The following is a 24,070-nucleotide window of genomic DNA, read 5'->3' as shown; positions in this document are numbered from 1 at the left end:
AGCTCTGTCTCCTGGGTTCACGCCATTCTCCTGCCTCAGCCTCCCAGGTAGCTGGGACTACAGGCGCCTGCCACCGCGTCTGGCTAATTTTTTCATATTTTTTAGTAGAGACGGGATTTCACTGTGTTAGCCAGGATGGTCTGGATCTCCTGACCTCGTGATCTGCCTGCCTCGGCTTCCCAAAGTGCTGGGATTACAGGCGTGAGCCACCGCGCCCAGCCTGGAAGTCTGTTTTTCTAAGCTTGCAGTCCCCAGTTGCATTCTACCAAATTGTAGTGTAAGTTGGTCCTTTGAAACTTAAAACCTAGCATATGTTATTCCTTACTCAATGAAGTACATACTGTTGGTCTTCCCTGTATTTTTACTTTTTCTAAAACAAGCCAACAGTTTGCACTAGGAAAATCCATTGTGGCAAATAATGACCTCTATGATCCCTTCCCCTCTCCAGAAAAAAGAAATTGGCGAGGGTAACCATATGTCCTGGTTTGCTCAGTTTATACTTGTCCTAGTGTAATTATTTATAGCCATCCCTTCACCCTCAGAAGTGACCTAGTTTGGATGATAAATTATATTGTCATCCTAGCCCCAGGGGATTCCTCAGCAGCTGGGTTATCTGCCTACACTTGCCGCCTCTCTACTCCCTCTGACAACTTGCTGTCTCTCCAACGAAGGATTCAGCCACATTGCTTTCACCACGCTTGACTCAGAAGGTTCTGCATGTGTCCAGCCTCTTCTGATTTCACATTAGCCCAGTAGGCATGCACTTAAGTGTGTCCACTTTCCCATTCCTTTCTCCTCCATCTTGCCGATGGTTGTCAGTGGCATTGGCAGGGCACTTTTCATTTGTTTCAGAAATGCTTTTGTCTTTCAGAATTAGGTGTTTTTCAGTTCAATTCATCCCATAGGCAAATGTAACATTCCTCATTTCTCATCACTTGCAATTTAAAAAGTTATATCTGTTTTCAGTTTCATCTTAAATGCAAACCTCCTCTTACAGAACTTTTAAGCCTTATTTTGCCCTTGTAAAATATGATAAGATTATATTCATCAAGTGCCTCAAAAGCCCTCATAAACAGACAGGTCAACGACGAGGAAGCAATGGCAAGGACAAGTCTACAGTGATGGTGGACAGCTCCTATCTCCTTCATTGGCCACAGGCAGAATTTGGCCCATAAGACAAGACTTTGTAGGTACAGAAGCTTCTGCACTGGAAAAGCTAAAACAAGTTAGCTACTCGCTTATGATTACCTTGTGTAACTAGGTAACTATAACTGGCATAAAGGGCTTTGTGATTTGAGAGACCCTCTTTTCCTCCAAACAAGTGCTCACATTTCTTGGGGTAAAGTGTCCACGTTTTGAGGAGGAAGAACAAGTGTTTTGATGAGGGATCCTGCCAGAGTGAACCCGTGCAGTATCAGTGTGGGGAGTGTCGTTCGTAGGTCAGAGTGTGGATTCTTAATGGAAGATGTGTTTATCTCTTTGTTTTAACTAGGTGACTTTCGGATGGTGGTTGGAGAAGATAAAACAAAAGTGTTGAATATTGTGAAGCCCAATATACCCCACTTTCGAGAGCTCTATGGCAGCATACTACAGGAAAATCCTCAAGTGGTGTATAAAAGCCAGCAAGGCTGGCTGGAGGTAACTGTATGTGGAAAATAGCTTGTATTGTTTCTAAGACAAAGGCTATTTGCAGGAAGAAAGTCAGGGGTAGAACAGCATGACTGGTGTGAGAACATTTATAGTTTAAAAAGTAAGTACTGTATGTAAACATAGGCTTCTGTGTATCTGGAATAATGCTAAAAGGTAACAGACTAGTAATAAGAGGCTGCCTTTGGAGAAGGGAACTAGGGGCAGAAGTGGGAGAGGGACTTGTTTTGACCATGTATATCTTTTTTGCCATTGGAAATTATTACCATGTCTATCAATCACCAATCAAAACAAGTGAAAATAAACTTTTAGATCACTCTCATTCCATCCCCAGACCCATTTAGCTCCCCAGAGGTAACTGTACTGACTGTTTGGTGTCTGGTTGTTGTTTTTTTTTTTTTCTTTTTTGGGGGGGACAGGGTCTGACTCTGTTGCCCAGGCTAGAGTGCAGTGGCACAATCTCGGCTTACTGCAGCCTCAACACCCCCCAGCCTGGGATCAAGCCATCCTCCCACCTCAGCCTCCTGAGTAGCTGGGACTACAGGTGCATGCCACCACGCCTGGCCAATTTTTGTATTTTTTTTGTAGAGACAGGGTTTTGCCATGTTGCACAGGCTGATCTCAAACTCTTGAGCTCAAGCAGTCTGCCCGCCCCAGCGTCCAAAAGTACTGGGATTATAGGGATGAGCCACTGCACCCAGCCTGCTGTTTGTTCTTCCAGATCTTTTCACATGTACTTTTGTATATGTTTGTATGCATATATGAAGAGGTTTGGTTTTGTTATACATTAATGGGCTCATACATATTCAAAATTCTCTTCTTTCCCCACTTGTTATGTTTATTACGTCTGGGAATTTTTCTTTTTGATATATCAAATAAAACTTTCTTATCAAGGTGTTGTTTCAATTAATATTAAGTGTTTGTTTGAAAATAAAAACCAGGCCGGGCCACAGGTTTTTTTTTTTCCTTTAATGTAAAGAACACTGTATTTTTCTTCATTTATGCTCTTCTCCATCCACATAATAGGGGCAACTAACATTGTAATGAGTAATAGATTAATGGAATTTCTAGAGCTAAAAAGGGAATTTAAAAAAATAGGAATTGTTTTAAAATAAGAAAAGAATAGAGAGTGACATATGAAATGCAAGAATACCTACCACTCAGTTTAACAGATTTTGCCACATTTGGTTCAGGTTGAGGTTTTTTGTTTTATGCATGTACATGATTTAAAAGCCAAATGATACCTCAAGTTTATAACAAAAAGAGCAGTTCCGTGCTGCATACCTTCCCACATTCTCAGCCCTGCTTACCAGAGGCAGCTGCTTTCGTCTCTATAGCTGATTCTTCTGATATTCACCTCCATGTTCTAAATAATGTGCTTCGACTATTATTTCTTGATTTTTTTTCAATCTTACACTTTATTTTTGCCATCCTGGAAGAAGGGGATTTTTTCACCGTCTTACACTACCCCATCAATTCTTATACCAATATACACACTCACACACACGCACTTAGCACACACATTCTCTTCCCCTTCTACCTCACGCCCTCATGCTTCACATAAAGTTACTTCATATTTTTTGGTTAGCTTAATATTCAATGTTTATTTTATTGTGACAGCCTTTTCTTTATTGATGAGCTGTGGCATTATGAAGTTCCTTTTCCTGTACAACTTTGTTTCTCCTGGAGTTAATAGTTGTCTTATTTTTTCAGTTGCTTAGGTCAGTCATCCTCAAACTCTTGACAGATCCGTAAAACTCTTCCCATTATAGACAGATTTATTGGGTATTTTCTGTTTCTTGTTTTTCATAGGAATGTTTTTCCTGGAGCCCCCTGCCCTGTTCCTTTCTCAACTGGTTGTTTTCTAGCTCACTGCACAGCCGCACTCCTCCACCTTCCCTTCATTATCACCCTGAGAATTCCCTTTGCCTCCCCTGTGCTAGTTTTTGGTTTTGTGGGTCTTGCATTTTCCTCTTCCACGGTTTACACTCTGATATTAGTGAAGTTTGTCTTTTATTACCTTCTTAAAGGGTGTGAGGGAGGCAAGTTTTTGAGACTATATACCTCTGAAAATTCTACCCTCCCTTTGATAGATAGTATTGGCTAGATATCAAATTCTAGGGTGGAGATAATTTTCCCTCTTTATTTATATCTGTTTTCCATTCATTATTCAGTCACTTGGTGGGCTCTTTCTTTCTTTCTTTCTTTCTTTTCTTTCTTTCTCTTTTTTGGCAGGGCCTTGCTCAGTTGCCCTGGCTAGAGTGCAGTGGCGTAATCCCAGCTCACTGCGACCTCAAACTCCCAAGCTCAAGTGACTCTCCCACCTCAACCTCCTGAGTAACTGGGACTACAGGCACGCGCCACCACGCCCGACTGGTTTTTGTGTTTTTAGTAGAAACAGTTTCACCATATTGCCCAGGCTGGTCTCGAACTCCTGGGCTCAAGCCATCCTCCCACCTTGGTCTTCCAAAATATTGGGTTAACTGGTGTGAGCCACAGCGCCCAGCCTCAGTGGGCCTTTTCTATCTGGAATTTTATAAGCTTCAATTCTAAGGAATTTTTTTTATTATTTCTGTAATTATTTCTTCATACCCATTTTCTTAGTTTGTTCTTCCTGGGATTCCTGTTAGGTGGTTGCTAGACCTCCTGGTTTAACCTTTTTTCCTTTCTCTCTCTCTCTCGTCTCTTTGTTTATTAAATTTAGCTTTATGGGAGAATATTTCTGATTGGTTTTCTAACACTTCTACTGAATGTTTAATTTTCCCAAAATGTTCTTTCTTATAGCTTCCTATTCTTGTATTATGGATGCATTATTTTCTCCTAATCTCTTTAATGATCTTTATTATAACTTTTGAAGATTTTGTCTTGTTCTCTCACATTGTTTTCTTTCTCTTAGTTCCTCTTGTCTGTTTTTACTCTAGTCTGTTACGTTAGAAGCTTTTTTCAAATGTCTGAGTTTCCTTCCTGGCCTGATTTTTTAAATTAATTAATGAATTAACCAATTTGAGAGGGGATTTCACTCTGTCACCTAGGCTACAGTATAGTGGCATGATCATAGCTCACTGCAGCCTTGAACTCTTGCACTCAAGTGATCCTCTCACCTCAGCCCCTTGAGGAGCTGCGACTACAGGCCCATGCCACTATGCCCAGCTGATTTTTTTATGTATGTGTGTGTGTGTGTGTGTGTGTGTGTGTGTACACAGGTGTGTGTGTGTATACATGTATATATACGTATATACATGTATACACACATATATATACACACACATATATACACATATATATACATATATACATACACACACACACACACACACACATATATTTGTACCCATATGATCTGAGACATTAAATTTTTTTTTGTAGAGACGGGGTCCCACTTTGTTGCCCTGGCTGGTCTCGAACTCCTAGGCTCAAGCGATCCTCCCGCCTTGGCCTCCCAAAGTACTGGGATTACAGGCAAGAGCCACCGTGCCTGGCTCTGGCCTGTTTTTAAAGAATGAGGCACTAAAATACAGGCTGGAAGTTCTTTGTGATATATCAGGCTTGTCAACTGGTGGGCTTGACTATAGGATTATGAGGCAAAGACCTAGCTATTTTGTTTTGTTTTGTTTTTTTGAGATGGAGTCTGTCTTTGTTGCCCAGGCTGGAGTGCAGTGGCGCAATCTCGGCTCACTGCAACCTCCGCCTCCCAAGTTCAAGCGATTCTTGTGCCTCAGCCTCCCAAATAACTGGAACTACAGGCATGCACCATCACATCCAGCTAATTTTGTAGTAGAGACGAGGTTTCACCATATTGACCAAGCTAGTCTTGAACTCCTGACCTCAAGTGATCTGCCCGCTTCGGCCTCCCAAAGTGCTGGGATTACTGGTGTGAGCCACTGCACCTGGCCAAGGACCTAGCTGTTTTATTGGAGGAGCTCAAATATCAGTGTCTGTAGAATTTCTCCAGAGATCTTCTATTCTCTGGCTAGAGGACAGGGAAGTATAATGTGTCTGTCTACCAACTTTCTAGAAACTGAGCAAGGGAAAAGGGCTAGGAATTTTCTCTAACTATAAAGATAAAGGTATCCAGAATCCTCCCTATGGCCTATAAAAGCCTGCATGATCTAGTTTCGCATCAGTTTCTTTTCCCGGGAAACTTACAAGAATAAGACTGGGGGACTGAGCTACAGCTCCCAGTGCTGTATCTGGCCTTGAGGCTGCAACTGAGACTCATCTTCTCCCACCTCTGTTACTCATCCAGATTCCCTTCACCCTCATCTATCACTTCTGCTTATCTAGACAGGGTGGCCCAGACCCTCATCTCGGAGGAGTCTGGAGGACCCTGGCCACCGCACTTGTCCACTAACCATCAAAATTGGGCAAGGGGTACTCTAAGAGATGTGTATCAGCACGCCAGCTCCTGATGACCAGGGCCGATTGCTTCTGCCAGTGTAGTGACTCATTGCCTTGTCTGCTGGACTTACGGCATGGGATTCTAAATTGATTGGGTGGCAGTCGTAACTTAATGGGATGCTTACTATGTCCTCTGGTAGAAGCATCCCTTCTCTGGGAACTGGGACCTCTAGACCCACAGATCTAGAGCTGTAGTGATAGGAAGCAAAGTGTTCCCAAGTGGTTCCCTGGGAATGATGATAAGCAAGGTCACTTCTCTTTCTACCCTTGGTCCCCAGGCCCATGTCTTCTGCCAGTTGGGAATATAGTACAGTGTAATGGTGATTGATTCAGGATGTATAGCACAGCTCATCCTCGCAGGACAGTGTCTTCAGGCTGTGCCACTGCTCTGAGTTGACATATAAAATTATCTGCCTTACCCTTGCATCTTTTAGGTCTACAGGTGGTGCTCATCTCTGCCATTCGTCCTGGGATATGGTTTTATTTTTTCTTTACTCTTTTGGCCAGGGGGAGAGAATGGCAGCTTCATGCCTTTAATCCCAGCACTTTGGGAGGCTGAGGTGGGTGGATCACTTGAGGCCAGGAGTTCAAAACTAGCCTGGCCAACATGGTGAAACCCCATCTCTACTAAAAATACAAAAATTAGCCAGGCATGGTGGCGTGCGCCTGTAATCCCAGCTACTCGGGAGGCTGAGGCATGAGAATCACTTGAGCCTAGGAGATGGAGGTTGCAGCGAGCTGAGATCGCGCCACTGCACTCCAGCCTGGGCAACAGAGCGAGACTCTGTCTCAAAAATAATAATAACAAAATATTAGCTTTATTGATGAATACCTCATACACCATAAAAGCTAGTGTTTATAGTATAGTCACAGAGCTGCACAGCCATCACCACAAAGTAATTTTAGAATATTTCTGTCACTCCATACCCTTTAGCAGTCCCCAGCTCTCCCCTCACCCAGGCAACCACTAATCCACTTCTGTCTCTGTAGATTTGTCTGTTCTGGACAGTTCATATGAATGGAATCATATAAAGTTTTTTCCATATCTGCCTTTTACTTAAGTTGACATATAATAATTGTATCCATGTCTGCTTTTAAAATGCAATTTGACTTTCACAGTTTAGCTTAATGCTTTCACTTTCGTTATTTTAGTGAGAGTTAGTGTAAGGAAAATGAGAATTTACCAAATTTTTAAATCATGTCACCTGGTATTTTATCTTTACACACATGCTTTCAAGTGAAAATTCCAGTGCATTATTTTCCTCAAGAGAAAGCAGTGGCAAATACTACTTTCTAATTTTTTTATATGTCACTCAAGCCATTGGAAGCTTCATAGGTAAAGCATAACTTAAATATAATTTTATTCTAACTAATCCCAATATGTGGCCTCAAAACGTAAGTCCATAAATGTCATTTCTAAGATTATTTTACATAAATACTCAAATTTGTTGTCATTTTTGTAGCCAAAGCTAAGTAGAGGATGGGGCCTCTGAATTTAGAACCATCCTAGTGATAAATGTCAAATATTTAGATAAAAACCTAAATATTTACCCCTCTACCTTTATGGAGCCATTAAATAATACCATTTTTCTCCTTCTCTGCATAGATTTTATAGACAAAACTAGAAAATTCAGGTATTTGGTATATACTTTTTTGTTTTTTTTGATACCATCTTGGTCTTGTCACCCAGGCTGTAGTGCAGTGGCACAATCACCACTCATCGTAGCCTCAACTTCCCAGGCTCAAGTGATCCTCCCACCTCAGCCTCCCAAGTAGACAGAACTGTAGGCTTGCACCACCATGTCTGGCTTTTTTTTTTTTTTTTCGTAGAGCTGGATATCTCACTCTTTTGCTAGGGCTGATGTTGAATTTTTGGGATCAAGCAATTCTCCTGCCTCAGCCTCCCAAACTGCTGGGATTACAGGTGTGAACCTGTGCGCCTGGCCCATTTGGTATATACTTAATAAATATTTATTCAATTTAAAAAATGGTAGAATGAGTGGATTCTAATTATTAAGAAAGTTGGTCCTATCTGTAAACTCTAAGCCTAAAATGTAATACATTCATCTGATTTTTTCTTACTCTTCTCTTAGTTGAAGTTAAAACCTAAATATTTGTTAAAAGGATACAAGACAGATTCTTCCTTGGGAAATAATATGATGAGCTGTTGAGGGCAGTGTTACTGGTTCTGCACTTGGCAGGAAATCAATGTTTACAAGATTTTTAAAAATTCATTCCACGAGGCACAGTGTATGAAACTGGGAGTTAGGAAAGCTAGGTCTGGCCTCAGCTCTGTGGCTAACTTTTGATTCAAGGGTTTCTGAGTAAAGTCTGACACATAGTTTTACATGTTTTATTTATACATTTATCTTCAGCACCTTAATATGTTTTAGAATACTTTGGGAACCGAAGCCGCTGGCATAGTAGCTTTAGGACAACTAAGTTGTATTGATTCAGTTACTCATTTCCTTATTGTTTTTTGAGTACCTACTGTGTGCCAGGGATTAAAAGTAAGTAAGATTAGTTTCTGTCATCAGTGTATTCCTACAGTTTGTGAAATACAGCATACTAAAAGGCCCTACAGGCAGGAGACACAATTCAGATCCCACTCACTCTCATTGATGATGTGATCAGGGCACGCCAGTCTCCCTGTGTTTGAAATGGGAGGGGTCATCTCAGTGCCTGGATTTGACGCGGCCTCCATGAGTGTCAACTGCAGCACCACTTCCTTTGACTGCTGGATTTAAGACAAATATAAATTTTAAAACCAAAAGTCAGAAATTGATCCTTGAGAGTGGCTTCTATTCTTTTCTCAGGTAGAAATGGAATATTATAGGACAAGAATTATCCTTTTTGAAGGGACTTAGACTCCTGAACACTTACCCATTCAGTTTCAGAAAAAGAGAGTTTCCTTAGCTTGCTGCCTCGCCAGGGGTGTGGGTGCATATATGTTTGTGTGATTTTTAAAGAGAAGCCCTGAGTCTTTGAGTATTTGTAGGATTTAAAGCACTTCCATAGACATCGTCTTTTTTTTCCTCCCTTCAGATAGATAAAAGCCCAGAAGGACAGTTCACTCAGCTGATGACGTTGCCCAAAACCTTACAGCAACAGATAAATCATATTATGGACCCTCCTGGAAAAAACAGAGATGTGGAAGAAACTTTATTCCAAGTGGCTCATGATCCCGACTGTGGAGATGTGGTGCGACTAGGTACGTTTATGAATTTGATGTTGAGGAAATGCCAGCCATGGGGAAAAGCAGACTTTGTTTGTGATTGGAATGTATTATTTCTTCCTTTTTGTTTAGCAAGATAGAGAGATTGCCTCTCAGAAGAAGAAAGCACTAAAAATTTGAGGGTTTTCTAAATCTGAATTTTTACTTGTTTGAAGTAAGATGGTGAAAATACTTCTGTTTTTAAATTCCTGGATCCTAAATCACTGTCAAAGGGAGAAACAATGTTTCTTTTGGTTCCTAGAGCACAACTTCTAGAATTTATTTAAAAGATGTGTCTGTGTTTTGTGCTGGTCTGAGAAAAGAGATTGGTGGCATTTTTTTGTGCTTTTATAACATCAAGAACAGAGCTTTCCTCAATCAACTCCATTTGATGTGTCTCATACAGTGTTCAGTACATTCCCTCAGACATGGCCCACGTTCCACAGCATTTTCCCCAGCACTGCCCTGATGTTTATCCAAAACTCTGAACCCAGGCCAGGTGCAGTGGCTCACGCCTGTACTCCCAACACTTTAGGAAGTCCAAGAGGGAGAATCACTTGAGGCCAGGAGTTTGAGACCAGCTTGGGCAACAGAGCAAGACCCTGTCTCTGCAAAAATAAAAAAAGTAGCTGGGCATGGTGGCACATGCCTATAATCTCAGCTAACTTGGGAGTCTGAGGTGGGAGGACCGCTTGAGCAGTTGGAGGCCGCAATGAGCTAGGATCGCACCACTACACTCCAGGCTGGGTGATAGAGCAGCCTGTATCTCTTAAACAAAAAAAAGAGCCTGAACCTTATCTTCAGAGACTAACTTCCCTTTAAGGTGCTAAAGGTAATTTATGAGATTAGTCAATCAAGAAATATTTATGAAATTGAGAATGAGTCCCTCTGTCAATTGAGTGCATTCTCCTGTTTTCATTCAGTAAATATTTACTGAGCTCCTCCGGGTGCCAGATAGAATTTCCAGTAATGCTTTGCAAAGACCATCACACTGCAGTGGATGAACTGCAGCAGGCGCTCCACTCCCACTCTCCTCCTGGGCCTGCCCTAGGTTTGCAGAGTGTGTGTTTAGGTCACCAGCTCCCCATCCTGAAGATAGCTCTGTACGAGGCACACTGTTGTTTGTTTGAACGTGATCCTGGCAACAGTGTGATCTGGGCTGTCTCTTTGAGGGGAGTGAAACTTGTTCCTCACTGTGGAATCTGTATGTGTGTTTTCAGAATGAAAGTTTTTCTCGTAGATGTAATCATTTGGTTTTTATCTTTTCATGTTATGGAATTGAGAACCAGAAATCTCAAGCAGATTTAAGTCATAAAATGCCCTTTGAGGGTCAGCTAACCCATCCCCTTGTTTTAAGGGGAAGAGGCACAGAGCTGTTCGGTCATCGGCTTGGACTCACACAGCCGGGTGGCGCCACGGCTGGCTGCTCTGGTCTTCTGGCCCTCAATCCCACTGCCCTTTTCATTGTCACTGTGACAGCAGGACAGAGATAGATTTGGTGGTTTGATTGGCTGACTAGAAAGAATATTTAGTTTCAAGTTTTAGAACTGTTAAGATGACTAACATCTGTTTTGGGTTTTTTTGGTCTCCTTTTTGGTTTTTTTCTCACAGGGCTTTCAGCAATCGTGAGACCGTCTAGTATAAGACAGAGCACGAAAGGCATTTTTACTGCTGGTAAGAGCTTTGGAAATCCGTGTATAACATACCTGCTGACTGAATGGCTTCCACATTCTTGGTTACAGTGTAAAGCTTTGTATCTTTTAAGTGCTTATGAAATGCTGAGCTTTGATGGCCATAAACTGGGATATTGCAGTAAGGTACAAACAGGCATAACAGCAGCAGAATCTGGTAGTCTAACAATGTCAGACCATTGGCAGTGCTGTTGGAAGCTTTACTGCCCTTCTGAATTTTCTGAGACACTTCCTGTGTGCAGGGTTTTTCCCTCATGTTGTTTTATTTATCAAAGTTACAGATGCATAGGATTGCAAAAACAGCAGCACCTGTGCTCCCTCTCCTCTTCCCCTTCTCTGAGACAACTGCTTCCTTCTGTCTTAGTGGGTTATTTTTGTTGTTACTGCCATTTCTCTAAATGGTAAGTTTTCGTTGCTCCTTCTCTACGTTTCAACTTTAGGTATCATCTATTGACTTCTCTCTATGGGAGGTTAGAATTCAACTCTGGCACTCACCCTCATCAAATGTACGCACCCTCCCATCCCTCTGTCCTCCTAATATAGTTGTCTGGTGGTTTTGGCTAATTAGTTTTCAGTTTGATGGTATGGTGAGCCACAGAGTACACCTTTCCTTCCCTGCATAATGTTCTTCTCTCATGGAGAGTGTCTTTGCTGTCCCCTCTAGGGGGTCCCCCATTTCCTGTATCTCATGTCTTTCACTTGCTTGGTGCATACTCATTTTGGTGAAGCACATTTTCCAGTAATTTCCTGAGAAAGGGAACATGGAAGGCACATTTGGAGACCACGTATGTCTGAAAGTCTTTTTTGTCTGTCTTCACCCATAGTTAATACTTAGGCTGGGTTTTGATTAGAAATCACTTTCCTTTAAAATTTTGAGATCATTGCTGCATTTATCTTTTACTTCTAGGATTGTTATCTATGTCTAAAGCCAATCTGATTCTTAATCCTTTGTGTATGTTATTTCTGGAAGCATGTTAGGTCTTTATTTTTCCCCAGTGCTCTGAATTCTCTCAGTGATGTGCTTTGATGTGAGTCTGTTTTTATTTGTTTTATCTGTTTTACCGGGAATTCATTGCCCTTTCTGTTGGGAAACTCAGAATATAATCATATAAGAAAAATGTTTTAAATTTTTTCTTTAATTTTGTCCCATCTGTTTTCTCTGTTCTCTTTCTGGAACTCCTTTTATTCAGATATTGCACCTCCTAGATTAGTCTTTGGTTTTCTTTCTTTTGTCTTCTATTTTTTATCTGTTTGTTCTTTTGCTCTGCTTTGGAAGATTTTCTCGAATTTCTCAACTTTAGCTTCCAACCCTTCTGTTGAGTGTTTATAATTTCCAGGAACTCTCTCTTTCCTTGCTGTTCTCTGAATGCTCCTGTTTTTTGCATCCTATTCTTGTTTTATGGCCTAAATATTTGACATCTCTTTGGAGGACAAAGTGGCTGTATCAGTTCATCGTCCCACAAGCAGAGTAGGAGAATACTCTTTTCTTCCCATTTTTTCCAACATTTGGCATCATCAAGTGATTGACTTTTCTAGTTCAGGCTTTCTTTATGCAAGCATCCATTGAGCGTCTCTCATGTGCCAGCTGCTCGGGATACAAAAGTGAACACAACGCTGCGTTAGTCTGTTCTCATGCTGCTAATAAAGACATACCTCAGACTGGTAATTTATAAAGGAAAGAGGTTTAATTGATTAGCAGTTCCACATGGCTGGGGAGGTCTCAGAATCATGGCGGAAGGTGAATGAGGAGCAAAATCATGTCTTACATGGCGGCAGGCAGGAGAGCATGTGCAGGGGAGCTCCCTTTTATAGAACCATCAGATCTCGTAACACTTATTCACTATTATGAAAACAGCACAGGAAAGACCTGCCTCCGTGATTCAATTACCTCCCACCGGGTCCCTCCCACGACGTGGGGATTATTACAATTCAGGGTGAGATTTGGGTGGGAACACAGAGCCAAACCATATCAAATGCTATACTGACTTCCAGAGGCGTGTAATTTAGAAGGGAAAAGAGACATGCTAACAGAAATTTGCAAGAGAGGGAGAAATAGCACAGAGGTAGCCCAAAAAGGGGAGTAATCTTTCAACCTAATTCTAATCCCTGGGTTTGAGATTGCTGGGGAGCTGGTGTGGTCACACCTCTCAGTGTTTCATAGCCCAGCTGCTTGGATACTCCTCTGAGCATTTGGCCCTCAAGGACCGTGTTGCCCTCCTGAATCACTGGAAAGATTCAACAAGGCCAGGCATGGTGGCTCACACTTATAATCCCAGCACTTTGGGAGGCCAGGGCGGGAGGATTGCTTGGGCTCAAGAGTTCAAGACCAGCCTGGGCAACACAGCAAGACCCTGTCTCTTTAAAAATAACAAAAATAGGCCAGATGCGGTGGCTCACACCTATAATCCCAGCACTTTGGGAGGCCAAGGCAGGAGGATCACTTGAGTCCTGGAGTTCGAGATCAGCCTGGGCAACATGGTGGAACCCTGTCTCTAAACAAATACAAAAAATAGGCTGGATGTGGTGACTCATGCTTGTAATCCTAGTACTTTGGGAGGCCGAGACAGGCGGATTGCCTGAGCTCAGGGGTTTGAGACCAGCCTGGGCAACATGGTGAAACCCCGTCTCTACTAAAATACAAAAAATTAGCTGGGCGTGGTGGCACATGCCTGTAGTCCCACCTTTGAGCGGCTGAGGCAGGAGAATTGCTTGAACCTGGGAGGCGGAAGTTGCAGTGAGCCAAGATTGTGCCACTGCCTCCGGCCTGGGCAACAGAGTGAGACTTCGTCTCAAAAAAAAAAAAAAAAAAGGGCTGGGCGTGGTGGTGCGCGCCCGTAGTCCTGAGCCCAGGAAGTCGAGGCGGCATTGAGCTAAGAACGCACCACTGCACTTCAGTCTGGGTGACAGAGTGAGACCCTGTCTCAAAAAAAAAAAAAAAAATTATAATAATAAAAACATTGTATAAAAGTTTCAACAAAGACTTAGTAGCACTTGTGTCACATCTGCTGAACTAAAGATTTTCCTACCATTTGGGTGCATGGCTTTGCATTTCCAGTTAAGATATTCATTTAATCTATGTTCCTGCTAGTTTACTCTGGCAAGACTGAAGATGAGGTACTTTTGTTTGTTTGGGTGATTCATGCTGTTAATCTGAATTTTGCATGATTGCCTTTCCCTTGCCATGATCCTCCTTGGGTGAGGCTTAATGATTTGTTTTGCTGTTGGCATCCCATGCTATAAGGAATTATTGGAATTATTAGAATTATTGTTAATTATTTTTCAGTTGTGACAATGGTGGTGTTATGGAGCTTTTTAAAAAATTCCCTTTCTTTTAGAGATGCATACTAAAATAATTCCAGATGCAACGATATGTTGTCTGGGATTTGCTTCAAAATAAAACGTGGCAGAGGGCAGTGGGTAATGGGTAGATGACACAAGATTGGCCATGAGCTGATATATTGTCAAAGCTAGGTAAAGATGCATGGGGCTGTTTTATACTCTTCTGTCTGTTATTTAAGTTTGAATTTTTCTCTAATAAAAGGCTGAAAAAGATCTTGACACCTTCAACCTGAAATGAGCCTTTGGTCCTCTTTCCACTCATTACTTCTACTCACCAGCAGAGGGCAGTTGATCACAGAACCCACAGCTCAGCTGTCCTTGTGGCCCTGGAGTGCTGATGCTGCTTCCCCTGCGTGCTTACTGCTAGCTTCCCCTTCGCTTTTTCTTCTTTTTAATTTTTAAAACGTTTAAGGAATACAAGTGCATTTTTCTTACATGGTGAAGTCTGGGCTTTTAGTGTACCCATCATCACCCAAATAGTGAATATTGTACCCAACAGGTAATTTTCCAACCCTCACCTCCTCCCACCCTCACACTTTCTATAGTCACCAGTGTCATTCTATTCTGTATGCTCATGCATACACATTGTTTAGCTCCCACTTAAAGTGAGAACATGTGATACTTGAATTTCTGTTTCTGAGTTATTTCACTTATAGACGTGGCCTCCAGTTCTATCCATCTTGCTGCAAAAGACATTATTTCATTCTTTGTTATGGCTAAGTAGTATTCAAGGTGAGATATAGATGTAGATATACACACATTTTTGTTATCCAGTTCTCCATTGATGGACACTTTGGTTAATTCCATATCATTGCTATTGTGACTAGTGCTGCAGTAAACATACGAGTGGTTTCTTTTTGTTTTTGTTTTTGATATAATGATTTCTTTCCCTTTGGATGTATACATAGTAATGGGATTGCTAGATCAAAGGTTAATTCTATTTTTAGGTCTTTAAGAAATCTCCATACTGTTTCACATAAAGGCTATACTAATTTAGATTCCCTTCAACAGTGTATAAGCATTCCCTTTTCTCCACATCTGCACCAACATCTGTTTTTTGTTTTTTGTTTTTTTGTGAGACAGAGCAACAGCCTCGCTCTGTTGCTCAGGCTGGAGTATAGTGGCGCGATCTCACCTCACTGCAACCCCCACCTCCTGGTTTCAAGCGATTCCCCCCCTCAGCCTCCTGAGTAGCTGGAGACGGAATCGCTATCACCCAGGCTAGAGTGCAGTGGTGCAATCTCAGCTCACAGCAACCTCTGCCTCCTGGGTTCAAGCAATTCTACTGCCTCAGCCTCCCAAGTAGCTGGGACTACAGGCATGCATCACCATGCCTGCCTAATTTTTGTATTTTTAGTAAAATCGGAGTTTCACCATGTTGGCCAGGCTGGCCTTGAACTCTTGATCTCAAGTGATCTGCCCACCTTGGCCTCCCAAAGTGCTGGGATTACAGGTATGAGTCACTGTGCCCAAGCTATTGAATGCTTTTTCTGCATCTATTTAGACAATCATGTAGTTTTTGTCCTTAATTCTGTTTATGTGATGTATCACATTTATTGATTTGTATATATTGAACCATCCTTGCATCCCTGGGATAAATCCCACCTGATCATAATGTATTCTCTTTTTGATGTGCTGTTGGATTTAATTTGCTAGTATTTTGTTGAGGATTTTTGTGTCTGTGTTCATCAGGGATATTGGTCTATAATTTTCTTTTCTGGTGGTGTTGTGTCCTTGTCTGTTTGGTACCAAGGTGATAGCAGCCTCATTTGTCCTTGTCTGTTTGGTACCAAGGTGATAGCAGCCTCATAGAATGAGTTAGGGAGAATTCCCTCCTTGATCTTTTTAGAATAGTTTCAGAAGGATTGGTATTCATTCTTTCTGTGTTTGGTAGAGTTCAGCTGTGAATCAATCAGGTCCTGGGCTTCTTTTTGTTGTTGGGAGATTTTTATTAGTGATTCAGTCTTGCTACTACATTACTGATCTTTTCAGATACTCTGTTTCTTCCTGGTTCAATCTTGAAGATTATGTTTCCATGAATTTATCAGTTTCCTCTGGGTTTTCTAGTTTGTGGACATCTAATTGTTTATAATAGTCTCTGATGATCTTCTGTATGTCTGTGATATCAGTTGTAATGTCTTTTTCATTTCTGATTGTGTTTATTTGTATCTCTTCTTGTCTTGTATCTTGTTTATTTGTATCTGTCTTGTCTTCTTAGTCTTAGCTAGTGGTTTATCAATTTTGTGTATCTTTCAAAGAACCAACTTTTCTTTTTTGTTTTTTGAGTCAGGGTCTGGCTCTATCGCTCAGGCTACAGTGCAGTGGCACAATCATGGCTTACTAGAATATTTGCCTCCCAGGCTTAAGCAATCCTCCCACCTCAGCCTTTCGAGTAGGTAGGACTACAGTGCACACTACCATGCCTGGCTAACTTTTGTATTTTTTGTCAAGGTGAGATTTTGCCACATTGCCCTGGCTGGTCTTGAACTTCTAGAATCTCAATCAGCCAGCCTCAGCCTCCCAAAGTGCAGGGATTACAGGCATGAGCCACTGCACCTGGTCCCAACTTTTCATTTTGTTGATACTTTGTATTGTTTTTTGGTCTCCATTTTATTTAGTTCTGCTCTGATCTTTGTTATTTCTTTTCTTCTGCTAACTTTGAGTTTAGTTATTTTTTTTCTTGTTCCTTGAGGTGTGGCATTAGGTTGTTAATTTGTGATCTTCCTACTTTTTTATGTAGACATGTAATGCTGTAAACATTAGTAATGCCCTCTTAGCACTGCTTTTGCTGCATCCCACAGGCTTTGGTATGTTGTGTTTTCATTTTTATTTGTTTCCAAAAATTTTTAAGGTCAGGCATGGTGGCTCATGCCTGTAATCCCAGCACTTTGGGAGTCTGAGGTGGGTGGATTGCTTGAGCCTAGGAGTTTGAAACCAGCCTGGGCAACATGGAAAAACCCCATTTCTACAAAAAATTAGCTGTGCAGCTGTGCATGGTGGTATGTGCCTGTAGTCCCAGCTACTCAGGAGGCTGAGGCAGGAGTCTCACTTGAGCTAAAGGAGTTTGAGGCTACAGTGAGCCATGATTGCACCACAGCCTGGGTGACACAGTAAGACCCTGTCTCAGGGTCTCAGGGGAAAAAAAATCTTCATTAACCCAGTGATTAAGTGATTATTTAGGGGCATGCTGTTTAATTTCCATGTATTTGTATCATTTCTGAAGTTCCTCTTATGTTGATTTCTAGCTTTATTCTACTATTGTCTGAGAAGATACTTGATTTTGATTTTTTAAAATTTGTTAAGATTTGTTTTGTAGCCTAATGTGTGATGTGTGATCTGTCTTTAAGAATGTTTCTTCTTCCTTTCTTTTTTTTTTTCTTTGTTGAGACAGGGTCTTGCTCTGTTGCCCAGGGTGGAGTGCAGTGGTGTGATCATGGCTTACTGTAGCCTTAACCTCCTAAGGTTAAGCAGTCCTCTCACCTCAGCCTCCTGAGTAGCTGGGACCACAGGCACATACCACCATGCCTGGCTACATTTATTTTTAATCTTATTTTTTGTAGAGACAAAGTCTCCCTATGTAGCCCATGCTTGAAGAATGTTTTATGTGCTGATGAAAAGAACATGTATTCTGTAGATGTTGGGAAGAATGTTCTGTAAATGTCTATTAAGTCTATTTGGTCTAAAGTCCAGTGTTTCTTTGTTAATTTTTTGCCTCGATGGTCTGTATAGTGCTGTGAGTAGGATGTTGAAGTCCCCCACTGTTATTGTGTTGCTATCTATCTCTTTCTTTAGAGCTAGTAATATTTGTTTTGTGAATTTGGGTGGTCCTATGTTGGGTGCATATATATTTAGGATTTGCTATACCCTCTTGGTGAACTGATCCCTTTATCATTATATAATGACCTTCTTAGTCTTTTTTTTTTTTAACTGTTTTTGATTTAGAGTCTGTTTTATTTGACATATATATAGTTCTCCTTTTGATTTCTTTTTGGATGGAATATCTTTTTCCACCCCTTTACTTTCAGTCTATTTGTGTCTTCACAGGTAAGGTGAGTTTCTTGTAGGTAGCATATAGGTGGATTATGTTTTTTTAATCTGTTCTGCCAGTCTGTATCTTTTAAATGAAGCATTTAATCCATTTACATTTAAAGTTAATATTGATACGTGAGGTTTTGTTTCTGTCATATGGTTATTTTCAAGTTATTTTATAAATTCTTTGTTTTCTTTCTTTTTCTCTTTTTGTCCTTGTGTTTTGATGAAATTCTGTAATTTGATTTCTTTCTGTTCCTCTTTTGTGAGATTGTTTTATAAGAACTGTGAGTTTTATATTTCTGGGTATTTTTGTGATGGTGAATATCAGCGTTTTATTTCCATGTTTAAGACTCCTTTGAGCATTTCCTATAGGGCTGGTCTAGTGGTGACAGATTCCCTTAGTATTTGTCTAGGAAAGACTAGTCTCTTTCATTTATGAAGCTTATTCTAGCAGGATATAAAATTCTTGGCTGACAGGGTTTTTTTCCTTCAGCACTTTGAAAATGCTATCCCATTCTCTTCTGGCCTTTAAGGTTTCTGCTGAAAAGTCCACTGTTAGTCTGATGAGGTTTCCTTTATGGGTGACTAGATGCTTTTCTCTTGCTAATTTTAAAATTGTTTCTTTTACTTTCACTTTAGACCTTCTGATTATAGTATGCTATGTTGAAGTCATTTTTGCAGTGTATTCACCTGGGGGTCATTGGGTCTCTTGTATCTGGATATCTGACACACTTGCTAGACTTGGGAAGCTTTCATTGATTATTTCCTTAAATAAAAGTTTCTAAACATTTTAACCTCTCTTCCTGCTCAGCCTTTTCTTCACTTCTAATGATGCCACATTGCATTGTGGAAGTCCAGAGTGACAGAATGTATGTTACCTCACACTGAGGTGACATAAAGCATGGAAAGTGATGAGCACCCCTTCAGATTCTGTGGGTTAAATGGCCTTATGCTCTGGCTTCTCTGTTTATTTTGGCCAAGGGCTGTGACAAAGGTTTCCTAGCATAGTGCTGAGGGCAGAGGTTTGTGAGGCGCAGAGACTAGAGCTCCAATTACAACCTAACCAGTGTGACTTGGGCAAGTTACTTAATTTTTCTGAGTTTTAACTTCATAGGAATAATTATGCCTGCCTCACCAGGTTGTGAAGATTATGTTTGGTTTTTTGTTTGTTTTGGGTTTTGTTTTTTTGGAGACAGGTTCTAGCTCAGGCCAGAGTGCAATGGTGTATTTTATGTTTGTTTTTTTGTTTTTGTTTTGTTTTTTTGGAAACAGGTTCTAGCCCAGGCTAGAGTACAATGGTGTGATCCTCCCACTTTAGCCTCCCAAGTACCTGTGTCTAAAGGGTGCAATACCACACCTGGCTGTTTTTTTGTTTTGTTTTTGTTTTTTGTAGAGATGGAGTCCCACTATGTTGCCCAGGCTTGTCTCAAACTCCTGGGCTCAAGTGATCCTCCCACCTCAGCCTCCCAAAGTGCTGGAATTATAGGGTTAAGCCACTGCACCTGGCCAGGAGATTATATTTTAAGATATATTAAGGCATCTAGCATTGTGTCTGGTTTTTCTTCTTTTGGTATCATTACTTAAAAGTTTCCTGACCTCTCTTTGAAACAAGCCTCTTTACAATGTTATATTCGAATAGTGTTAGCCCCTGGCCCAGGTCTCCAGCTGGAGTAAACTAACAGTGACAGGCACCGAGTGACTGGTTTGCCTGTTTCTCTTTCCTCATCCTCACAGTAAGTTTCAGAACCTCTATCCTTCTCCACCTTGTTCTTTTTTTTTAACTTTTATTTTAAGTTTGGGGTACATGTGCAAGTTTGTTATGCAGGTAAACTTGTGCCATAGAGGTTTGTTATACAGATTATTTTGTCACCTATTTATTAAGCCTAGTTAGAACCCATTAGTTATTTTTCCTGATCCTCTCACCCCTCCCATCCTTCACCCATCAGTAGGCCCCAGTGTCTGTTGTTCCCTTCTATGTGTCCTATGTGTTCTCATCATTTAACTCCTACTTGTAAGTGAGAATATGCAGCATTTGGTTTTCTGTTGCTGTGTTAGTTTGCTGAGGATAATGGCCTCCAGCTCCATCTATATCCCTGCAAAGGACATGGTCTCTTTTTTATTATGGCTGCATAGTATTCCATGGTGTATATGTACCACGTTTTCTTTATGCAGTCTACAATTGATGGGCATTTAGGTTGATTCCGTGTCTTTGCTATTGTGAATAATGCTGCAATGAGTATACACATGCATGTGTCTTTGTGATATAATGAATTATATTCCTTTGGGTATGTACTCCAGTAATAGGCTTGCTGGGTCAAGTGGCAGTTCTCTTTTTAGGTTTTTGAGGAATCGGCACATTGTCTTCCACAATGGTTGAACTAATTTACACCCCTGCCAGCAGTGTATAAATGTTCCTTTTTCTCCACAACCTCACCAGCTTCTGTTGTTTCTTGACTTAATGACAACCATTCTGACTGCTGTGAGATGGAATCTCATTGTGATTTTGATTTGCATTCCTCTAATTATCAGTCAGTCATGTTGAGCTTTTTTTCCTTTGATTGTTGGCTGCATGTATGTCTTCCTTTGAAAAGTGTCTGTTCATGTCCTTTGCCCACTTTTTAATGGGGCTGTTTGTTTTTTTTCTTGTAAATTTGTTTAGGTTCTTTATAGATGCTGGACATAAAGCCTTTGTCAGATGCCTAGTTTGCAAAATTTTCTCCCATTTCGTAGGTTGTCTGTTCACTCTGTTCTTCACTGTCTTGTTATTTTGCTGTGCAGAAGCTCTTTAGTTTAATTAGATCCCATTTAAAATTTTTGCTTTTGTTGTAATTGCTTTTGGCATCTTTGTCATGAAATCTTTGCCCATTCTTACGTCCAGAATGGTATTGCCTAAGTTGTCTTCCAGGGTTTTTATAGCTTTGCATTTAAGTCTTTAATCCATCTTGACTTAATTTTTGTATATGGTGTGAGGAAGGGTCCAGTTTCGATCTTCAGCATATGGCTAACCAGTTTTCCCAGCACCATTTATTGAATAGGGAGTTCTTTCCCCATTGCTTGTTTTTGCCTACTTTGTCAAAGATCAGATGGTTGTAGGTGTGCAGCCTTATTTCTGGGTTCTCTGTTCTGTTCCATTGGTCTATGTGTCTGTTTTTGTACGAGCACCATGCTGTTTTGGTTACTGTAGCCCTGTAGTTATAGTTTGAAGTCGAGTAGCATGAGGCCTCCAGCTTTGTTCTTTTTGCTTAGTGTTGCCTTGGCTGTTCGGGCTCTTTTGGTTCCATATGAATTTTAAAATAGTTTTTTTCTAGTTCTGTGAAGAATGTCATTGGTAGTTTAATAGGAATAGCCTTGAATATATAAATTGCTTTAGGCACTATGACCATTTTAACAGTATTGGTTCTTTCTATCTATGAACATGGAATAGTTTTCCATTTGTTTGTGTCATCTCTGATTTCTTTGAGCAGTGTTTTGTAGTTCTCCTTGTAGAGATCTTTCACCTCCCTGGTTAGATGTATTCCTTTTTATGGCAGTTGTGAATGGGGTTGCGTTCTTAATTTGGCTCTTGGCTTGACTGTTGTTGGTGTATTGGAATGCTGGTGATTTTTGCACATTGATTTTTGTATCCTGAGACTTTACTGAAGTTGTTTATCAGCTGAAGGAGCTTTTGAGCTGAGATCCACCTTGCTCTTTACGAGTCCTTTTGTTGTCATCATAGCTCTTGTTGTTCTGCCTTACTTTTTCTAGGTCCTTCTCCCCAAAATTTCTCAAGTTCTGCCTCTGTTCAGTTTTTCAGCCAGCTCGTATGTCATCTGTAGGATGAGAAAACCCTAGCATATTTGGTTTACTTTTTATTCTTTTGTAGCCATTACCCCTCCTCCCCTGTGCAACCTCCTACTCATAAATGGGATAAAAAGGAAGATTTGGTCTTCCCCTTAGCCAGCCAATACAAAGGTCAAATTCAGTTAAATTCCGGGAATCCGCTTAGTGAAGGAGCTAAGCTTGGGGTCAGAGGATAGGGTTTTGGGGTTCTGAATTATTCATTTCTTCACTCTATGACTATGGTATGTTATTCTCTCTTCTGTGAGATGGTGGGAATACTAATACCCAACTCACAAGGTGTTCTGAGGCTTACATGAGAGCGTCCAGGGTGTTATCCAGAGGTGCTTTATAAATTTAGATGAATGCAGATCTAAATTTCACTCTACTCCTACAAAAGATGGAAGCCAGGCATCTATAAACAGCTGGGAGGACTGCCCTTCCTAGTAAACACTGTTGGATAACATGGCAGTATGTCCTCAATGCAGTCTCACTGATGCTTTGTCTTTATTAGTTCCCTTGAAATTCCCTGACCGTCACATACACTCATGTTCAAATGTGATTAGAGAATTGCTTCCAAAACCAAACACTGTTTTCCTTTTCCTTTAGCCTGGGAGTTGATTATTAAGCAAATCGTTTTAATTTCCCTTAGACTGTGCTGCTAGTAGAATAACATCATTCTCATCAGATCAGCAACTGAAGCCAGCTGGCTTAGGAGTACCAAAAGACTATTTAGCCTCCTAAAATTTGCCTGCTCTTCCTTTCATGGTAGCAGCAGATGACCTCACATCTCAAACTGGCAACAAAAGACCAGCTAAGCAACTGCATATTCGAGCAGCAGCCTTTTATAAAGTTTCTTTTTTTTTTTTTTTTTTTTTTTTTTTTTTTTTTTACATTTTTTTTTAATTATACTTTAAGTTTTAGGGTACATGTGCACATTGTGCAGGTTAGTTACATATGTATACATGTGCCATTCTGGTGCACTGCACCCACCAACTTGTCATCTAGCATTAGGTATATCTCCCAATGCTATCCCTCCCCCCTTCCCCAACCCCACAACATTCCCCAGAGTGTGATATTCCCCTTCCTGTGTCCATGTGATCTCATTGTTCAATTCCCACCTATGAGTGAGAATATGCAGTGTTTGGTTTTTTGTTCTTGCGATCATGCTGCTATAAAGACACATGCACACGTATGTTTATTGCGGCATTATTCACAATAGCAAAGACTTGGAACCAACCCAAATGTCCAACAATAATAGACTGGATTAAGAAAATATAAAGTTTCTAACGCGAGTGGAGAGAAGGGGAACTGTCTGAGTACTCTGGTGTGGGAATAGGTAGATGAGAAATGGGGGAGTTTAGTGATCAGATGGAGAGATAAGCAGGGGCCAAACAAAGACTTTAAAAGCCATGTTAAGGAGTTCAGGGTTTCTTTTGAGGGCAGAGGGAAGTCACCATAGGACTGCCGAAAGACTACTGTAGTTAAGAGTATAGAGATCAAATGGAAGGGCAGTAAAACTATTGCGAGGGAGACCAAATAGATATGGCTACAGCCAGTCAGCTGAGGAGTTACAGCAGCCTGAACTCAGGTCATTGCAGTTCAGACAGGAAAGATTCGCCGTGTTTAGAAGGGAACGACTGGGTCTTGGTGACTAAAGGGATATGGGACATGAAGGAGGAGTCAGAACTAACTCCCAGGTTTTTGGCCTGGGAAGCAGTAGAGCCATTCATTCCCTGAGCAGAGGGGGAGGTTGGGCGAGGATGATGAGTTTAATTTTTAAATCTTATTTTTTCCCACCTGACTTTGTGGCCAATCAGAATTAACTCTGGGGACAAATACCTGTTTACCTCTCTAGCTTCAAAAGATTCAACTAAACTAAATTAACAAGACAGGTTCAGTCTTGCTCCTAAAAGGCATGCCTCAGTTGATC

General features: G+C 40.9%; 1 protein-coding gene across 3 annotated transcripts in view; it reads left to right on the top strand.

The window, feature by feature from the left end:
* Window positions 1–24,070, top strand: part of TAMM41 (TAM41 mitochondrial translocator assembly and maintenance homolog) — a 110,648-nt gene that overhangs the window by 28,505 nt on the left and 58,073 nt on the right. For 2 of the 3 annotated variants that reach the window (XM_055381010.2, XM_019023619.3), the window contains exons 5-7: window positions 1,493–1,638; window positions 9,091–9,256; window positions 10,871–10,933. In XM_055381010.2, coding sequence (XP_055236985.1) covers window positions 1,493–1,638; window positions 9,091–9,256; window positions 10,871–10,933 — 375 coding nt within the window. Of the gene's footprint in view, window positions 1–1,492; window positions 1,639–9,090; window positions 9,257–10,870; window positions 22,990–24,070 lie in introns of those variants that run through there. The other variant, XM_019023618.4, reaches the window with a different exon arrangement.

This window comes from Gorilla gorilla, chromosome 2, assembly GCF_029281585.2.
Source record: "Gorilla gorilla gorilla isolate KB3781 chromosome 2, NHGRI_mGorGor1-v2.1_pri, whole genome shotgun sequence".
Lineage (NCBI taxonomy): Eukaryota > Metazoa > Chordata > Mammalia > Primates > Hominidae > Gorilla > Gorilla gorilla.
This window is presented reverse-complemented; position numbering and strand designations above follow the sequence as displayed.